This window comes from Microtus pennsylvanicus, chromosome 5 (assembly GCF_037038515.1).
Source record: "Microtus pennsylvanicus isolate mMicPen1 chromosome 5, mMicPen1.hap1, whole genome shotgun sequence".
Lineage (NCBI taxonomy): Eukaryota > Metazoa > Chordata > Mammalia > Rodentia > Cricetidae > Microtus > Microtus pennsylvanicus.
Window position 1 is genome coordinate 61737770 of NC_134583.1, and position 17775 is coordinate 61755544.

A 17775-nucleotide genomic window follows, 5' to 3' on the forward strand; every position below is an offset into this window, starting at 1 on the left:
ATCTAGTTTTATGTTAAGGTATTTGATCCACTTGGACTTGAGTTGTGTATGAGCTGATAAGCATGAATCTATATGCATTCTATATGCAGACAAGTTTGACCAACACCATTTGTTGAAGGTGCTGGGTTTTTTTTTTCCCAGTCTCTGGCTACTTTATCAAAAATCAGGTGTCCGTAGATGTCCATAAATCTAATGTTTGAGTCTTCAATTCAATTTGATTGATTGTGTCTGTTTTTATGCCAATACAGTGCTGTTTTTATTACTATAGTTTTGTACTACAGGTTTAAGTCAGTAATGGTGAGTCCTCCAGACGTTCTTTTATTGTTCTGGATTATTTTAGCTATCCTGCTTTTTTCCATATGAAGTTTAAAATTGTCTTTCAAGATCTGTGAAAAATTGTGTTGGAATTTTTGAAGGGGGCTGAACTGAATCTGTAGATTGCTTTTGGTAGGATGGCCATTTTTACTATATTAATCATAATGATCCATGAAAATGGGAGCTGTTTCCATCTTCTGATATCTTCTTCAATTTCTTTCTTCAAAGTCTTGAAGTTTGTATCATATAAGCCTTTTATTTGCTTGGTTAGTTACCGCAAGATATTTTATATTATTTGAGGGTTTATATTATTATTTGAAGCTACTGTAAAAGGTGTCACTTCCCTGATTCTTTTCTCGGACCATTTTTCGTTTGTATATAGGAGGGCTATTAATTTTTGTGAGTTAATTTTCTGTCCAGCTTTTTTGCTGAAAGTGATTCATCAGCTGTAGGAGTTCCCCCAAGAGAATTTTTAAAGTTGCTTATGCATACTAGCATATCATCTGCAAATAAAGATACTTTGACTTCTTTCTGTATAATTTGAATCCCCTGGTCTCCTTCAGTTTTCTTATTGCTCTAGCTAAGACTTCAAGTACTGTATTGAATAGGTATGGAAAGAGTGGAAAACCTGGTCTTGTTACTGATTTTAGTGGAATTGCTTTGAATTTCTCTCCATTTAAATTTATGTTGGCTATAATCTTGCTGTAAACTGACTTTATTATTATTTAAGTATGCCTCTTGTATCCCTAGTTTCTCTAGGACTTTTATCATGAAGGGGTGTTGGATTTTGTCAAAAGCCTTTTCTGCATCTAATGAAATGATCATGTGTCCTTTTCTTTAACTTTATTTATATGGTGGATTACATTTATTGATTTTCATATATTGAACCATCCCTGCATCTCTGGGATGAATCCTACTTGATCATGGCAGATGATCTTTTCGATGTATTCTTGAATGTAGTTTGCAAATATTTTATTTAGTATTTTTGCATCTAAGTTAATAAAGAAAATTGGTCTATAATTCTCTTTGGTTGGTCTTTATGTGGTTTCACTTTCAGAGTAACTGTGGCCTCATAAAATGAATTGGGAAATGTTCCTTTTGTATCTATTTTTTGCAATAATTTGAGGAGTATTAGCATTAGCTCTTCTTGAAAATGTGGTAGAATTCTGTGTTAAAAGTATATGCCATATGGCCCTGGCCTTTTTGGTTAGGAGACTTTTAATGGCTGCTTTCTTTAAATCAGTTATCTGATCTTTATTTAACTTTGGTAAGTGGTACCCACTGCAAAATTTTCTTTTCGATTTTCCAATATGGTGAAGTACAGGTTTTTAAAGTATATCCTTAAGATTCTCTGGATTTCCTTTATGTCTGTTGTTATGCCCCCCCCCTTTTATTTCTGTTTTTGTTAATTTGGATATTCTTCTCTCTGTATCTTTTAGTTAGTTTGGATAAGGTTTTTTTCTATCTTGTTGATTCTCTCAAAGAATCAACTCTTTGTTTTGTTGATTCTTTGTATTGTTCTCTTTGTTTATATTTTATTGATTTCAGCCCTGAGTTTGGTTTTTTTTCTTGCCATCTACTCCTTTGGGTGTGTGATTTCTTATTTATGTTCTAGAGCTTTCTGGTGTACTATTAAGTTGTATCTATGAGTTCTTGCTAGATTTTTATGTAGGTACTCATTGATATAAACTTTCCTATTAGCACTACACAATGAACTGTATCCCATAAGTTTGGGTTTGTTATGCTCTCGTTTTCATTGAATTCTATAAAGTCCCTAATTTCCAGTTTTCATTCAGTAAAAAGTTGTTCAGTTTCCATGAGTCTAAGTTTTCTGTTGTTTCTGTTGTTGATCCTTGGCTTTAATCCTTGGTGGTCTGATAGGTTGCCTGGAGTTATTTCGGTTTGCTTGTATCTGTTGTGATTTGTTTTCTGTAGAAGTGTATCATCAGTTTTGGAGAAAGTTCCATGAGATGTAGAGGAGAAGATGTATTCATTTGTGCTTGGGTGAAATGTTCTGTAATATCTGTTAGGTCCACTTGGTTTATAATGTCTGCTAGCTTCAGCATTTCTCTATTTAGTTTTTGTCTGGATGACCTGTCTACTGGTGAGAGAGGCGTACTGAAGTCTTTCACTAACTGTGTGAGGATCAGTATGTTATTTACAGTCTGGTAGAGTTTCTTTTGCAAACATGGATGTCCTTGTATTTGAGGCATAGATAATAAGAATTGAAATGTCATATTGGTGGATTTTTCCTTTGACAACTATGCAGTGTCTTTGCTGTCTTTTGTGATTTTTGGTTGGAAGTCTATTTTTTGTCTTTTTATTGGAGAATTGAGACCATTGATATTCAGAGATATCAACGACCAATGTTTGTTGATTCCTGTTATTTTGTTGTTGTTATTATTTGGAGTGGTGATGGAGAAAGAAAGAGAGAGAGAGTTTACTTCTGTTGATTTTGCTAGCCTGAGATTATTTATTCCCCGTATTTTCATGGTTGTAATTAACCTTCTTAAGTTGGATTATTCCTTCTAGCACCTCCTGTAGGTCTATATTTGTAGATTAAATATTGCTTAAATTTGACTTTATCATAGAATGTCTCATATTTCTCCATCTATGGTGATTGAAAGTTTTGCTTAGTATAATTGTCTGGACTGGCATCTGTGGTCTTAGAGTCTGCAGGACATCTGGCCAGTCCCTTCTGGATTTTTAAGTCTCCACTGAGAAGTCTCATGTAATTCTAAAAGGTCTGCCTTAATTTGTTACTTGTTCTTTTTCCCTTGCAGCTTTTAATATTCTTTCTTTGTTCTGTATGTTTAGTGTTTTGATTATAATATGTCAAGGATACTTTCTTTTCTGGTACAATCTATTTGGTGTTCTGTAAGCTTCTTGCACCTTGATAAGCATCACCTTCTTTGGGTTAGGAAATTTTTCTTCTTTGATTTTGTTGAAAATATTTTTAATGCTCCTCATTGGGACCTTGGGAGAACATGAGCAAAGAAGTCGGGACCACGAGGGGTGCACCCACCCACTGAGACAGTGGAGCTGATCTACTGGGAGCTCACCAAGGCCAGCTGGACTATTACCAAAAAAAAGCATGGGATAAAACTGAACTCTCTGATCATGACGAACAATGAGGGCTGATGAGATGCCAAGGACAATGGCACGCAGTTTTGATCCTACGCAATCTGCTGGCTTGGTGGGAGCCTAGCCAGTTTGGATGTTCACCTTCCTAGATATGGACGGAGGGAGGAGGACCTAGGACTTACCACAGGGCAGGGAACCCTGACTGCTCTTTGGACTGGAAAGAGAGGGGGAGAGGAGTGGGGGGAATGGGAGAGGGGTGGGAGGAGGGGGAGAAGAGTGGGAGGAGGGGAAGAAGAGTGGGAGGAGGGGGAGGGAAAGGGGAGGCTGGGAGGAGGTGGAAATTTGTTTTTTTTTTCTTTATTCTTCTTTTATCAATAAAAAAAAGAGTAAAAAAAAAGAAAATATTTTTAATGGCTTTGAGCTGGGTTTATTTCTCCTTCTTCTATTCCTATTATCATAGATTTGGTCTTTCATGGTATCTTAGATTTCCTAGGTGTTTTGTGTCAGGAATTTTCTTAATTTAACTTTTTTGACAGATACATCCTTTTATTCTATCATGTCTTCAATACCTGAGATTCTCTTGCATTCTGTTGAAGCTTCCCTCTATAGTTCCTATTCAAATTCCTAAATTTTTCATTTCCAAAATTCCATTTCTTTTTCTTTTATTGATTTTCATTCTATTTTCACATCTTGAGCAGTATTATTCATTTCCTTCCCCATTTGTGTTTTCTTGGATTTCTTTAAGGGATTTATTAATTTCCTCTTTAAGGACCTCTACCATCTTCATTCAGGCTACTTTAAGGTCTTTTTCTTATACTTCAGCTATGTTGGAAGATTCAGGGCCTGTTGTGGTATGGTTTCTGTGTTCTAGTGGAAACATGTTGTCCTGGCTGTTACTTATTGTGTTTTCTTGCTGGCTTCTAGGCATCTGAGATTGGAAAAATTATAGTTCTAGGTGCTGATATCTGTCTGGTTTTGTCTTTGTTGGGTGGGTGTTTCATTCCTTGGTTTCTATTTCCTCTCTGAATTTTAGGAGAGTGTGGAGGCTGTGTGTTGCCATAAGGAAATTTTCTGTGGACCTGGTAGGTATGGCCAGTGGGGGTTCCAGATAGGCTAGTGGTCTGAAAGGGTTTACGGAAGGGAAGAAAAGAGTGTTCCACCAGTATCTGCTTATTTAGTCTCCATGGGAAAGAGAGTGATGTGTGGTCACCCCAGAAGGTCTTCTGCAGAGCTCAGAATGAGATTGGGGATTAGATAGGAATGAACAGAAGGAGAAAGAAGACCTGCAATCATCTGCCTGCTTTCCTGGCAGCAGTGGTCTGCGGGTTAGTAGTTACTAGGGAGTGGGGGTTGGGATAAAGCAACAAGTGGGGGAGGAAGGACTGTGGGATCCACTGAAGAAGTGGGCAGGGGATGAAGAAGGCTGCAGCAGGTGTTCTGTTGCACAGCTATGAGTGAGACTGGGGAACTGGATTAGGAGGGGAGGAGGGAATGGTGAAGGGCTTCAATCAGTTTACCTGTTTCCCTGGCCCTCTCAGCTGGTATGTTCCCAGGGGATGCTGCTGGTGCTGGAGGCTGTGATGATGGGATGAGTTGAGAGAAGAAAGGTTGGAGAAGAGCCTCTAAGCCATTGGGGTTGGGGTCAGAGAGGAAAGCTATTCTTCATTTTTTGAGGTTTTAATATTTTTAGATAAAATATAATTATATCATTTTCACTTCCCCCTTCTCTTTCATCCCTCCAACCCCTCCTATGCCCCCTCACTTCCTCTCTAATTGATGCCCTTTATTATTACTATTGTTGTTGTATAAACAGAAAAACATATAAGTACAATCTACTTAGTTTGTTTATGTGGCTTGTATGTATGTGAACTGAGGGCTGAGCACTTTGTATTGGATAAACAGTTAGTGGGCTCATCCCCGGGGAAGACTAATCCTTCCTCTCCTAGCCATCTTCAGTTGCTTACAATTCTTTCCTAGCAGTGAGACTCTCCCCAACCCCCACCGTTTGCATTAGCATCTCTACTCATACTGCCATTATTCAGCCATATTGGTGAAGTGTCATGGGTCCAGCATCCCTGTCATTTCTAAGAGACACAGTCTCACAGCAGACTTCCTGGTCCTCTGACTCTTACAACCTTTTCTCTCTCTTCCTTAATGTTCCTTGAGCCTTAGGAGCAGGAGTTGGCTGTAGATGTACTCAGTTTTCTGTGCTAGCTTCAGTCAGCACATCACCATCCACGTGGCACACTAATACCATCATTTGTCCCAGGATTCTGGTTCTTTCTGGTTCCACTACTGTATTCTGATCACTAGGCAGAGATGTGACGTGCCATTTAATACTTTTGGCTTGATTAATATCTTAGTCAGTTTTCTATTGCTGTGAATAGATGCCTGGCATTAAGTAGTTTAGAAGGGAATGAAGTTTGCTTTGCTCACAGCTCTGCATGCTGGGAAGTTAAAGATCCTGCATCCACTCAACTCTGGAAGACGACCTTCCCTCTCTGTCATAACATGGCATAAGTAATCACATGGGGAGACAGACCGAACCTGACTGATAACACTCATCTATTTCCCTCTTCTCATAAAGCCATTGATGTCATCCTAGGGGACATATCCCCCTGAGCTCATCTAATGGCCTCCCAGAGGCTGCACATCTACACGGCGTTAAAATGGCAGCTAAACTTCAGCATGAGTTTCAAGGGAAAACATTCAAACTATAGTAAAAGGTCTCTGACTTGAGTAGTCAGTGTCATCGGTGTGGTAAAAGGATCAATTGCAAGAATGTATATCAGTCCTTAAAGAGCATTTAAATATGTGAAGCAAAAATTGATAGGACTTAAAGAACGAATTCATTACTATACCTGGAGATCAAGACATAGAAGACTATTAAAAGTATATAAGGAAACCAGGTTTTGTGGTATAAACTTGTAACCAGCTATTCAGGAAGCTGTGGCAGGAGAATCACAAGTTTAAGGCCAGCTTGGGTGACCTGATTCTCTCAAAACAAAAGGTAAAAACTGACTGTGTAGTGTGGTTTGATGGTGCAGTGTTTGTGTAATATGTGTGAAGCCCTAGGTTCAGTCCCTGATACCACAGTTGGACAAAGTTAATAGGGTAGATGACTTGAAATGCTATTTTTTTCCTAAGATACCATGAATCTTAATTATTTATGAGCGTTGAATTTTATACTTATATATTTTTCTCTTCTTTTTATGGAAAGTTACCTTGATTTTCAACGTTAGTCAACTTTTTATTCCTACAATATTATCTCACTTGCTTGTGATGTATTCTACTTTTAAACATTTATAGATTTGAGTTGCTAATGTTTGATTAATGTGTGTGTCTGTGCTCAGAAGTGTATTGGCCTAATTTTTTTTCCTGGCACTAGTATTGCTTAATTTGGGGATCAAGGTTCTCTCCTCTCATAAAATGAATTGTAAAATATGGCCTCTTCTTTTAAGTTCACTAAAATTATGTACAAGACCTTAAAAGTATTATTTGTGGCCTAAATGTAGTAGCACATGTCTTTAATCCCATCAGTCAGGATGTAGAGGCAGATGGATTTCTATGAGTGTGATGCCAACCTGGTCTGCATAGAGAGTTTCAGGCTTATATAGAGTGATGTTAGCTCCAAAAAGAAAATTTGTATATGTTATGTTTTGGTAAAGAATTTTTATGAAAAAGGACAAATACAATTTTCAAATAAGTAAAAATTTCACAGGTGAAAATTATGTTCACTGAAATTAAAACCAAATGACTATGGTGTGGCGAATGTTTATGGTATCCTAGTATTGAATCTTGAGATTTTACATGCACACACAAAATAGAGCTCATGAATAAAAAGACTGAAAACACAGAGACAATTTTATAACAAAAACTGAGTGACAGTGTCTTCCAGGAAGTTCAAAATATAAGCAAGTAGACTGAAACCACTGCCAGCAACAACACTGCGCACTCTCCGTAGCCAGGCTGGACATAGCCAGTGGTCACTTCAGTACTGTCAACAGTCTAGAAGCTGAAGGCTCTGGAGGGTGTGATTTTTATACTGTTAGAAATAACCAAAGTAGTCAGTACACATATAGGGTGATATTATCATTTAGGGAATACAAACTAAGCCTTGCAGTGAAGTGCAAGTCCATCATCAAGACAGTTAACATGTAGATGACTAACCACACCAAGAACTAGCACAGAATGAATAAGAGGAACACACATAAAAACAGGATAAAAAATACTTGATATTTTTGTGGTAACAATACATTCTTAGAAATTAATTTTACAAAAATTTCAGAACATAGACAGTGTTCAAATCAAAATTATATACATATAATAGTTCCAAGCTGGATATATATTTATTGCTATATAACAAATTACAAAAAAGAAAACAATAGTCAAAACAGTAGTGACCACCTATTATCTCATAATTTCCATGGCTTAGCTGAGTGTTTCTGGTCCAGTGTCTCTCTTGGTGTGGAATCGTTTGATGTCTCGTTGGTCCTGGTGGATCTGCTATGAAAGAGATTTGTCCACATGGCTGTTGACAGTTTGCTGCTACATGGAAATATTGTTTTCACAATGCAGGAACATAAAATGACACTGAAAACACTGAGATGAAAAATGTGTTGCCTTTTATGAACTAAGCTAACGGTCGTACGCTGTTACTCTGCAGCTACTTGTTGATACAAGTCCGGTGTGTGGTGGGAGCAGTCTGCAAGTCTAGATGCCCTTCTCTGTGCCCACAAACTGCTGAAACAACTCCTAGAAATTAGTAATATATGGCTACAGATGACAACATGTTTGAGTGAAAAATATGGATAAAAATAATATGTGGCGTATGTGTGCTATCATGCGAAGCACAGAGAATTCAAAACAAAGCAATTATATCTAGGAGTTCATTCTTAAGCAATAATACAATAAAGAACAGCTAAGAGATGGTTAACAATAGAAGCCAGGGAAAGTGGTTGCCTTTAAGGAAGAGAAAATGAGTCTGATCACAACACAGACGCCATCGGGAGTGGCGAGTGTCAGTTACCTTTAGCTTTACTGTGGGCCACCAAGCTATAGATGTCAGTCATTTTCTGCACTGTGATAAAATACTATAACTAAAGCAGCTTCTAGGAGAAAGATTATTTTCTGTGGTTCAGAGGGGGAAAATCTGTAATGAATGGGACGGCATGGCAGCAGACAGCCAAAGCAGGAAGCTGAAAGATTACCTCATCAACAGTAACCACAAAGTGAGGAGGGCAAAAGGGAAGGGTGGAACTCTCAAAACCTGTCTCAATGGCGTACTTCCTCAAAAAAAACATAGATTCTTTATAATAATACTCTGATACCCTATTTATGTGTAGTTAATATATTTTGCACTAAAAAACTTGAAAACTACTCATAATTTTGTGTATGGATTCATTACAAAAGAATTGCTATTCTTATTGACATTTATTTTAGCTTGCCTTTAAAACATTTTAATCCCAGTTCATTCCACTGGTGGTGATTCCCAATGTATCCTACTAACTAGAAGTGGCTACAGTATTGGTACCAAACACTAGGATTCATATAAATCTCAGGTTTTGTAACTGATCGTATGAGTTACCAATTGTTCCAAATGTAATTAGTCAATCCTCTGCAATTTTTCAAGCTATAGTTAATAATAATAATATATAGGTAATAATAATAAGTCAGTATTTTTAAAAGAAGTAAATCTATTGAGATAATCACAGTCATCCCTTTTAATGATTACAATCTTGAAGATTATATCTTTTGTATTAACTGCACATATTCTCTCTTCCATTTGTGTGAAAAATTAAAATAGAAATTACCTAGGAGTTATACAAAACTACCAAATAGTAGGGTCCAAAGCCAGGTGTGGTGATGCACACCTGTAATCCTGGAACTTGAGAAGTAGAGGCAGTTGGATTGCCATAAATTCAATCTCAACCTGAACTAAATAGAATGTTCCAGGCCATTCTGGACAATATAGCATGTTCCATGCTAACCAACACTATAAAACAATGTATTTTTTATTAAAAAGAAACATTATGATCCTCTCCATTACTAATTTGTCAAAAATCTTTCTCTTCTTAGGTAACATCAAAAACCAGGAGTTTCAAGGGATTATTGGCTACTATATTCCAAGCAAGGAAATCTGCTGGGGAAGGGTAAAGTTCATGGCAGTCTAACGTGTTAATAGAGGGCAAATAGAAAACACGGGGACTTAAGCATATGCATGAGGATCCTATTACCAGAGAATTAGAAACTTTTAAGTTACTTTTAAGGCCACCTGAATTTAACTGATTAAATGTTCTGACCCCCAAATTAATTATTATGTCATATTCAGCAAGAGAATGAGGATGATTGATTAGGTATGCATGGATAGGCCAGCCTACAGTCCCAGTACTCTGGAGGCTGAGGCAAGAGAATCTCCAATATGAGTCCAGCCTGGGCTCCATGTACAGATTCTGTCCAACAGCATGTGAAAGTAGAAGAGGGGAAGGGGTGTGCAGGATAGCTGCATGTTAATGTTTTTCAGTTGTCTTTCCTTTTTGCTTTTTACCTCCTTTTATCTTTGTGTCCTGGTTGGGGAAAGGGTTACCTAGTGATATTGCATGATAATTTCGCCTTTTATTTGTTTGTTTAAGGTATTTGGAATTATGGAGGAAGCTAAAGAGCTATTCAATCTAGAAGACTATTCTTTCAAACAAGTGACGCTGGAGCAAATCTTTCTGACCTTTGCTAATACCGACAGGAGGAGAGCTTGTGAGGAAATAAACATGCTATAAGATTGCAGACCCACCAGTGCCCCTCTGTTCTCAGACTGCTGTCCCCAACTCAATACACAGGAGTCTTTCACAGGACTTTACACACACACGGATGAGCACCCAGGGGAAGGTAGTCTGCAGGCTTTGAAAGTTGAGTGAATGACAAGTTATCCGAACCGTGAAGATTTCTTTCACTCTACTTTGAAACTTAAAAGTCCTCAGTGTACCCTTTTGTCCAGTCAGTCCCTCCCACAAATTATTCTTTGCAATGAGTCATTGGTGTGGTTCAAGGCCTCTGGCACACCATCGTCGCTGGATCCTCACTGAAACTCCTCTCAGGTATCCTGCAGCTGCCCCAAGTCATGGAGATCCTGTGGTTATTGTTCCACAGGACCAGTCCCTTCACACATTCCAGCAGGGCATAGATGTGGTAGATGTTAGGGTGGACCAACCAAAGGCCCAGGATGTGGCTCTGGGTGGTGTAGTAATATTTCATTTGTATGTTAATAAATAAAGCTTGCCTGGAGATCAGAGAGTAAAACAGTTGCCCTGGTCAGCCTTACAGAGCAGGCAGTGGTGATACACACCTTTGACCCCAGTAGCCACAATAGTTTGACATAGAAACCAGGTGATAGAAGTACACGCCTTTAATCCCAGCACTAGAGAGGAATATAAAATGGGAGGAGACAGCTCTCACACAGTCTCATTCTGAGGATTCCTGGAGGCAGGAACGCCATTTTGGACTGAGGTAAAGGTAAGAGCCAGTGACTGACTGTTTTGTTTTTCTGACCTTCAAGCTGACAGCCAATATCTGTCTCTGAGTTTTTATTAATCATGCTAGAGGGTTGTAGCTGAACTGGTCAGTCTGGGCCACTGAGACTGCCTACCTCAGGAGAGGTGCGGAGCCAGCTCTTTTAGGCCCATGCCATAGGGGTTATGGTGTGGGGAGGGGCCATTTCTCCCAAGTGATCATCTTTCTCATGGGGTGTGGGGCCAGCTCTCCTGCTGTAACATCCAATGAGAATCAGAGTCAGCTTTCCCAGGGACAGTGATGGGCAGGGCTGGCTCAGCATGGCCATTGGATTTCAACATTCATGGTTTCTATGACACCCTGTGGCAACACAGGCCATGGACATCATCACATACCCCAGCTGCAGCAGGACCACAGACCCAGACGTGGTCTCAGCAAGCAGTTCATAGTCCTAGAGTTTTCATCTATGAATCCACTTTTTTTTTTGAGCTATCTTTGACTAGTAAGTCTCTCTTTCCTCTCTCATCTACTCCACGGTCATTCTGCCATCTCCAGACTCACCTTCCTCAAGACCCATTGCCCTGACTCCACCTGGTGACTCCTTCTTCCTGTTCACACCATTGTCTCCAAATCTATAAGTGTAGCTGCAGACGAAGGTTGGCTGTGCCTGGCCTAGGTCCAAAAAGCTCATGCACTAGCTTTACCTAGCCTAATTATAGTCACACAGGCCCAGTCTAAGACAGGCCAGAATGGTGTCCAAGAAGTAACAAATATACTACTGAACAAAATGACAGAAGTTTAAGATTTAAAGTCAGAATTCAATGAAGAGATAGAAATATTGATGAGTCCTCAAGCTGAAATGAAGAAAGAATTGAAAAAGTCATTAACCCAAGTACAAAACTCAAAGGAAAGCCTTGAAAGGAGAATGGCTCATGTAGAAGATTGAATACCAAGACTCTGAGGAATTACACTACACAAGCAAAAAATATATGTTTAAAAAATTAAGCACAGGAAAAAACCATGCAGGGATCAGGGGACACCATGAAAGAACAAAATAATCGAATTATTGACAGACAAGGGAGAATTCCAGGCCAGTGGCAAAGGCTAGTTCTATGACATGAACATAAAAGTGAAATGCTTGGCTCAGAGGAATAGAGCACTGGCTGCTCTTCCAGAGGTCCTGAGTTCAATTCCCAGCAACCACATGGTGGCTCACAACCATCTGTACTAAGATCTGGTGTCCTCTTCTGTATGGCAGGATACATGAAGGAAGAAACCTATATACATAATAAATAAAAATCTTTAAAAAAAAAAGTGAAATGCCCCAAACTGAGTGACAACATACATATACAAGAGAAGATAAGACCACAGAAGAAACACCTTACAACATATCAGACTATGCAGAACAAAGAAAATATTTAAAGCTACAAGAGAAAAAAATACATCACATATAAAGGAAAACTCATCAGGATAACAGCTGTTTTGTCAGTGGAAAATTTGAAGCTGGAAGAACTTGGAGCGATACACTTCAAGTTCTGAAAGATCCTACCTGACAAACTAGACTGTTGTGTTCCACAAAACCACCTGCCATGATTGAAGATGAAAGAAAACCCTTTCATGAACCAATGAGGCTAAGAGGATTGATATCCAGGAGACCACCCCCACACAAAACACAGGAAACAATATTTCAGGCTGAATAGAGTAATAAGCATAACCAAGAGAGTGTATAAAGAAAATGAAGCTATAATTACTAAAATACAAAATACAACTAAGAACACAAATAGCAAAAAGAAAAAACTGCTGTCAACACAAACTTTTCAATCATATCTTTCAATACCCATGCCCTCAGTTCTCCCATTAAAAGACAGAGTTGATGACCTGACTAAGAAACAAAATCTATCTTTCTGTATTATACAAGAAACTCGTCTTTATAGATAGGCACCACCTTAAAGTAAAAAGATGGAAAAGGAACTCCAAATAGAACCAGAAGGGAAGCAAGCATTGCCATTCTAATATCTGGCAAATAGACTTCAAATTAAAACTAATTAGAAAGATAAGGAAGGGCTCTCCATTCTAATCAAGAGAACAGTTAATAAAGAAGTCATTACAATCCTAAACATATATGTACCAAACTCTGGAGCACATAACTTCATAAAAAGTGTACTACTGGAATTAAGGAGACGGATTAATCCCAGGACATCCAGGGCTAAACAGAGAAACCCCATCTCAAAAAAAACAAAACAAACAAACGAAAAAAACCATAGGTTATTTTAAACCCTTTAATAGTAGGTGATTTCAGTATCCTACCTTCTTCAATAGACAGGCAGGCTACCTTAACAAAAACAGAATCATCAGAATTAAATGACATTACATAATGGATATAACACATATTTACAAAATATTCTACCCAAACTTGAAACAAAATTCATTCTACTCATCCAAAGACAAACGCATCCTCCTGAATATTAACCTTCATCAGGCAATGAAAGGAGACAGAGACAGAGACCCACATTGGAGCACCGGACTGAAATCTCAAGGTCCAAATCAAAAAAAGGAGAGAGAGCACGGAGCAAGGAACTCAGGACCGCGAGGGGTGCACCCACACACTGAGACAATGGGGATGTTCTATCGGGAACTCACCAAGGCCAGCTGGCCTGGATCCGAAAAAGCATGGGATAAAACTGGACTTGCTGAACATAGAGGACAATGAGGACTACTGAGAACTCAAGAACAATGGCAATGGGTTTTTGATCCTACTGCATGTACTGGCTTTGGGGGAGCCTAGGCAGTTTGGATGCTCACCTTACTAAACCTGGATGGAGGTGGGTGGTCCTTGGACTTCCCACAGGTCAGGGAACCCTGATTGCTCTTCGAGCGGATGAGGGAGAGGGACTTAATGGGGGAGGGAAATGGGAGGCAGTGGCGGGGAGGCGGCAGAAATCCTTAATAAATAAATAAACTTAAAAAAATAAAAAATAAAAAAATTAATTCTACTCAGTAGTCCATGGAAACTTCTCTAATATAGAGGACATCCTGGGATACAAAACAAATTCAGAAAAATTAAAATAACTCCATTATTCTACCTGACCATATTGCAAAATAAAATGGGCAGCAAGCAAATCTCTAATAAGTACACAAACTCATCAAGATTAAATAATTTTTACAGAATGATGAAAGGGTCAAAGAAAAAATCAAATTTTTTTAATTCATGGAATGAAATGAAGATTAAAAATATAAAATAATAAAAACTTTAGGACAATTAAAAGCGTTCCTATAAGAAGATTTATAGCTCTAAATGCCTGCATTAAAAAATCAGACAGTGCACAAATAAACTACCTAATGCCACTAAAGAATTTAAAAAATATAAGAACAAAGCAAACTCAATTTCAATAGACAGAATTTTTAAAACAAAATTTAATTAAATAAAAACAAAGAATAAATGGATCTAAGAGCTGATTCTTTGAGAAAATGAGAGTGATAAACCCTTGACCCTGCTAATAACATAAAGAAATTACCTAAGTTAACAGAAAGAATCAGAAATGTACAGGGAAAGGTTGAAACAAACACCAAAGAAATTAAGAATATTTTATAAGAATTTTTTTTTTTTTTTTTTTTTTGGTTTTTCGAGACAGGGTTTCTCTGTGGTTTTGGAGCCTGTCCTGGAACTAGCTCTTGTAGACCAGGCTGGTCTCGAACTCACAGAGATCCGCCTGCCTCTGCCTCCCAAGTGCTGGGATTAAAGGCGTGCGCCACCACCGCCCGGCAAGAATTATTTTTATTAGTTAAAACAAATTTTAAATTTAAATATATTTTGACCATATTTTTCACCTTCCCTGAGTCCTTCCAGACCCTCTCCTACTCCATACCCAACCAATTGTATTCTTTCCTAAACAAAAAACCCACAAAATCTAATACAAAAAAAAAAAAAAAAAACCTAGGAAACAAAATACAGCAAGCAACACCCAAAAAGAAAAAAACTTTAACCAAATAAAAGCATACACACACACACACACTCCCGCGTGCATATACACACATGCACACACACAATAAAACTTGTGAAGCCCATTCTTTGTTAGTCCACTACTCTTGAAGATGAGACTTGCCCTGGAATGGATGATAGACCAAATGTCATTCCTTTGGAGAAAACTGATGTTCTCTCTCCTAGTAGGTATAAACGTTCAGTTGTTAACATCTCCAGTGGCTAGATTTTCAGTCATTCATCCTCTATTTTAAAATATAACAAAATATAATAAGATAAAACAAAAAATATCACATCAAAGTTGGATAGAACAAACCAACAGAAAAAAAAGGAGCCAAAGAGAAAGCAGAAGAGTCAGAGACTTTCTCTTCTGCCCACTCAGAATCCCACAAAAACACTAAACAGGAAGCCATAATCAAATGTATCAACATTGAGTGTATGCAAGACCCATTCTTCCAAAGGCGCTGATCTGAGCTTTAAAGGCCCCAAAATCCTTTTACATTCCACATTTGCATTTTCATAAGCCAAAGACTCAATCATTATATGTCTTGCTTCTGGGTCAGGTATCCCTATTTGTACAGCCTTAGTTAATCTTTGTAAAAAGTCACTAAAGGGTTTTCTCTGACCCTGTTTAACTCTGACAAATGATTCCATTCTCTGTCCTGGGTCTTGTACCCTGTCCCAAGCCCTTAAGGCTGCTGTAGTACACATGGAGAGTGTGTTTTCATCCAAATTAGCTTGTTCCTGAGGGTCGGAAAAGAGCCCTTCACCTAGAATTTTATCTAGGGAAATGTCAATTCCCTTTGCTTTTTCCTGCTGTTCTAAGAGTCTAGCCTTTTGCCTGAATAAGCATTTCCATTTCAATTGTGGTCCACTCTCAAGTACCGCAGAGCTCAGCTGGAGCCAGTCCGAGGGGGTTGCTCTGCTTGTCGTGGCCCAAGATCTTAGCATCTCTTTAACAAAAGAGGCTTGCATCCCAAAAGTCATGACAGCCTGTTTAATTTCCTTGAGGTCATTCATATGGACAGGCTCCCATGTATCCTCCTTGATGACCCTAGGCTTTCTAGAACCAATCACCTTCTCTGTTGTTATTACTGGAAAGGCAGGTAGAGCTGTAGGTAGAGCTTTGTGGAAATTGTCCCGGAGAGATTTACCCACAGATGTAGTTAAAATTTGCCTTTCTACCCTTTGTTCTTCTTCATCAGAATTTAGAAATTCCTCAATCTTTTCAATTCTATTCACCATTGCCTTCTGCAATGTCTGAATCTCCTGTCCAGAATTATGTTCCAAAGCCTTCATTGAGGATTCTAAAGTATGAAGTTTGTCCGTTAGAGATAACATCTCATCTTTGGACATAATTTTTATGGCATAAACCGTGCCTTCTTGTATTGACAATCTTTCCGTCAATCTGTCATAAGCTTTAGACAAAATCCGATTGTCACATTCAGCAGTTTTGATTCTCTCAGTTAATGTTTCATTTCCTACAGAAAGGGACTGAATCTTATGGTCCAAATCAGCTGTTCCCTCTTCCATAGTAATGAATTTCTCCTTAATATCAGCCACTAATGTTTCAGTTCCTACAGAAAGGGACTGAAGCTTACAATCCAGATCAGCTGTTCCCTCTTCCATAGTAATGAATTTCTCCTTAACATCAGCCTGGAGAACTTCAAACTGATTCTTGAGAAGATTGTTGTCATTCTCAATTGTTTTTAAGCGTTCAATCTCTGCCTTAAGAATCCTGGATTCGTCTCGTAAAGACTTTATCATATTTCTATTATCAAACCATTTGGTGCCAATGAAAACTACGAATCCCAGAAGGATCCATAGATGTGGGGTGATAGACACCTCTTGTAAAATCTCCCACATGGTACAATTAAAAAAACTGTTAAATTCTTGAACAGTAATGTGTTCAGACATTTTATTTATAAAAGAAAAATTTTTTACCTGCAATGATCAGTTCCTGCCAGTGGTGGTCTCTGTGTTTTTGGAGCCTGTCCTAGAACTAGCTCTTGTAGACCAGGCTGGCCTCGAACTCACAGAGATCCGCCTGTCTCTGCCTCCCAAGTGCTGGGATTAAAGGCGTGCGCTACCACTGCCTGGCCAGCCTCAAACTCACAGAGATCCACCTGCCCTTGCTTCCCAAGTGCTGGTATCAAAAGCGTGCGCCACCACTGCCCGGCCAAGTTACTTTGTATCAGACCAATTCTGCTGCTGTGGCAGCTTTTGTTGCAAAACCGCAGGTACTTGAGCTTCTGCTAATTCAGGCAGTGGGGTTCCGCTGCAAAACTTAGCCAAGGCAGGCAGAATGGGCCTGTGTGGCCGAGTATGTCTCGGACTCGGCACTGGGGCCAGAGTCACAAACTGAAAAACAGCACCCGGGAGGGTGCTGTGTTAGCTAGCGGGCTACCCGCTTGAGTCAGGGGCAAAATAGCCCGACGTTGGACGCCAAAATGTAGCGGCGTAAACGAATGCAGACAGATTGTAAAACATATATATAGTTTTAATGTAGAAATAGACTTACAGAACCACCGTTCCCGCGGAGACCAGGAAAGCAAAAGCCTGCATCCATCCCCACCTACCTTGGCTTCTATACCAGCCAACAGGTGAGTGTCCTGAAGGTAGGCTGCTCCAAAACCCCTGAGACACAAACAGTAACAGTACAGAGAAGACCAAGAACAGTTCCCAAGACAGAGACAGTTACTACAAGGATTGGACCAAGATGCAAAGACACTTGCCAGCATCAATTGAAGGAAGAGATGGGGAGGCGCCAATGCAAGAATTCATCCAACAACTTAAAAAACCAACAGGGTAACACCAGAACCCAACCTGAAGAAACAAAAGGAAACAATTTTAAATGTAACTTTATGAAGATGATGGAGACCTTTAAAGGGAAA

General features: G+C 38.9%; 1 protein-coding gene across 1 annotated transcript in view; it reads left to right on the forward strand.

Annotated features, from left to right (window-relative positions):
- Window positions 1–10172, forward strand: part of LOC142851324 (phospholipid-transporting ATPase ABCA3-like) — a 123914-nt gene extending 113742 nt beyond the window's left edge. The window contains exons 29-30 of the mRNA XM_075975192.1: window positions 9478–9551; window positions 10032–10172. Coding sequence (XP_075831307.1) covers window positions 9478–9551; window positions 10032–10172 — 215 coding nt within the window. The remainder of the gene's footprint in view (window positions 1–9477; window positions 9552–10031) is intronic.
- Window positions 10173–17775: the final 7603 nt, after the last annotated feature.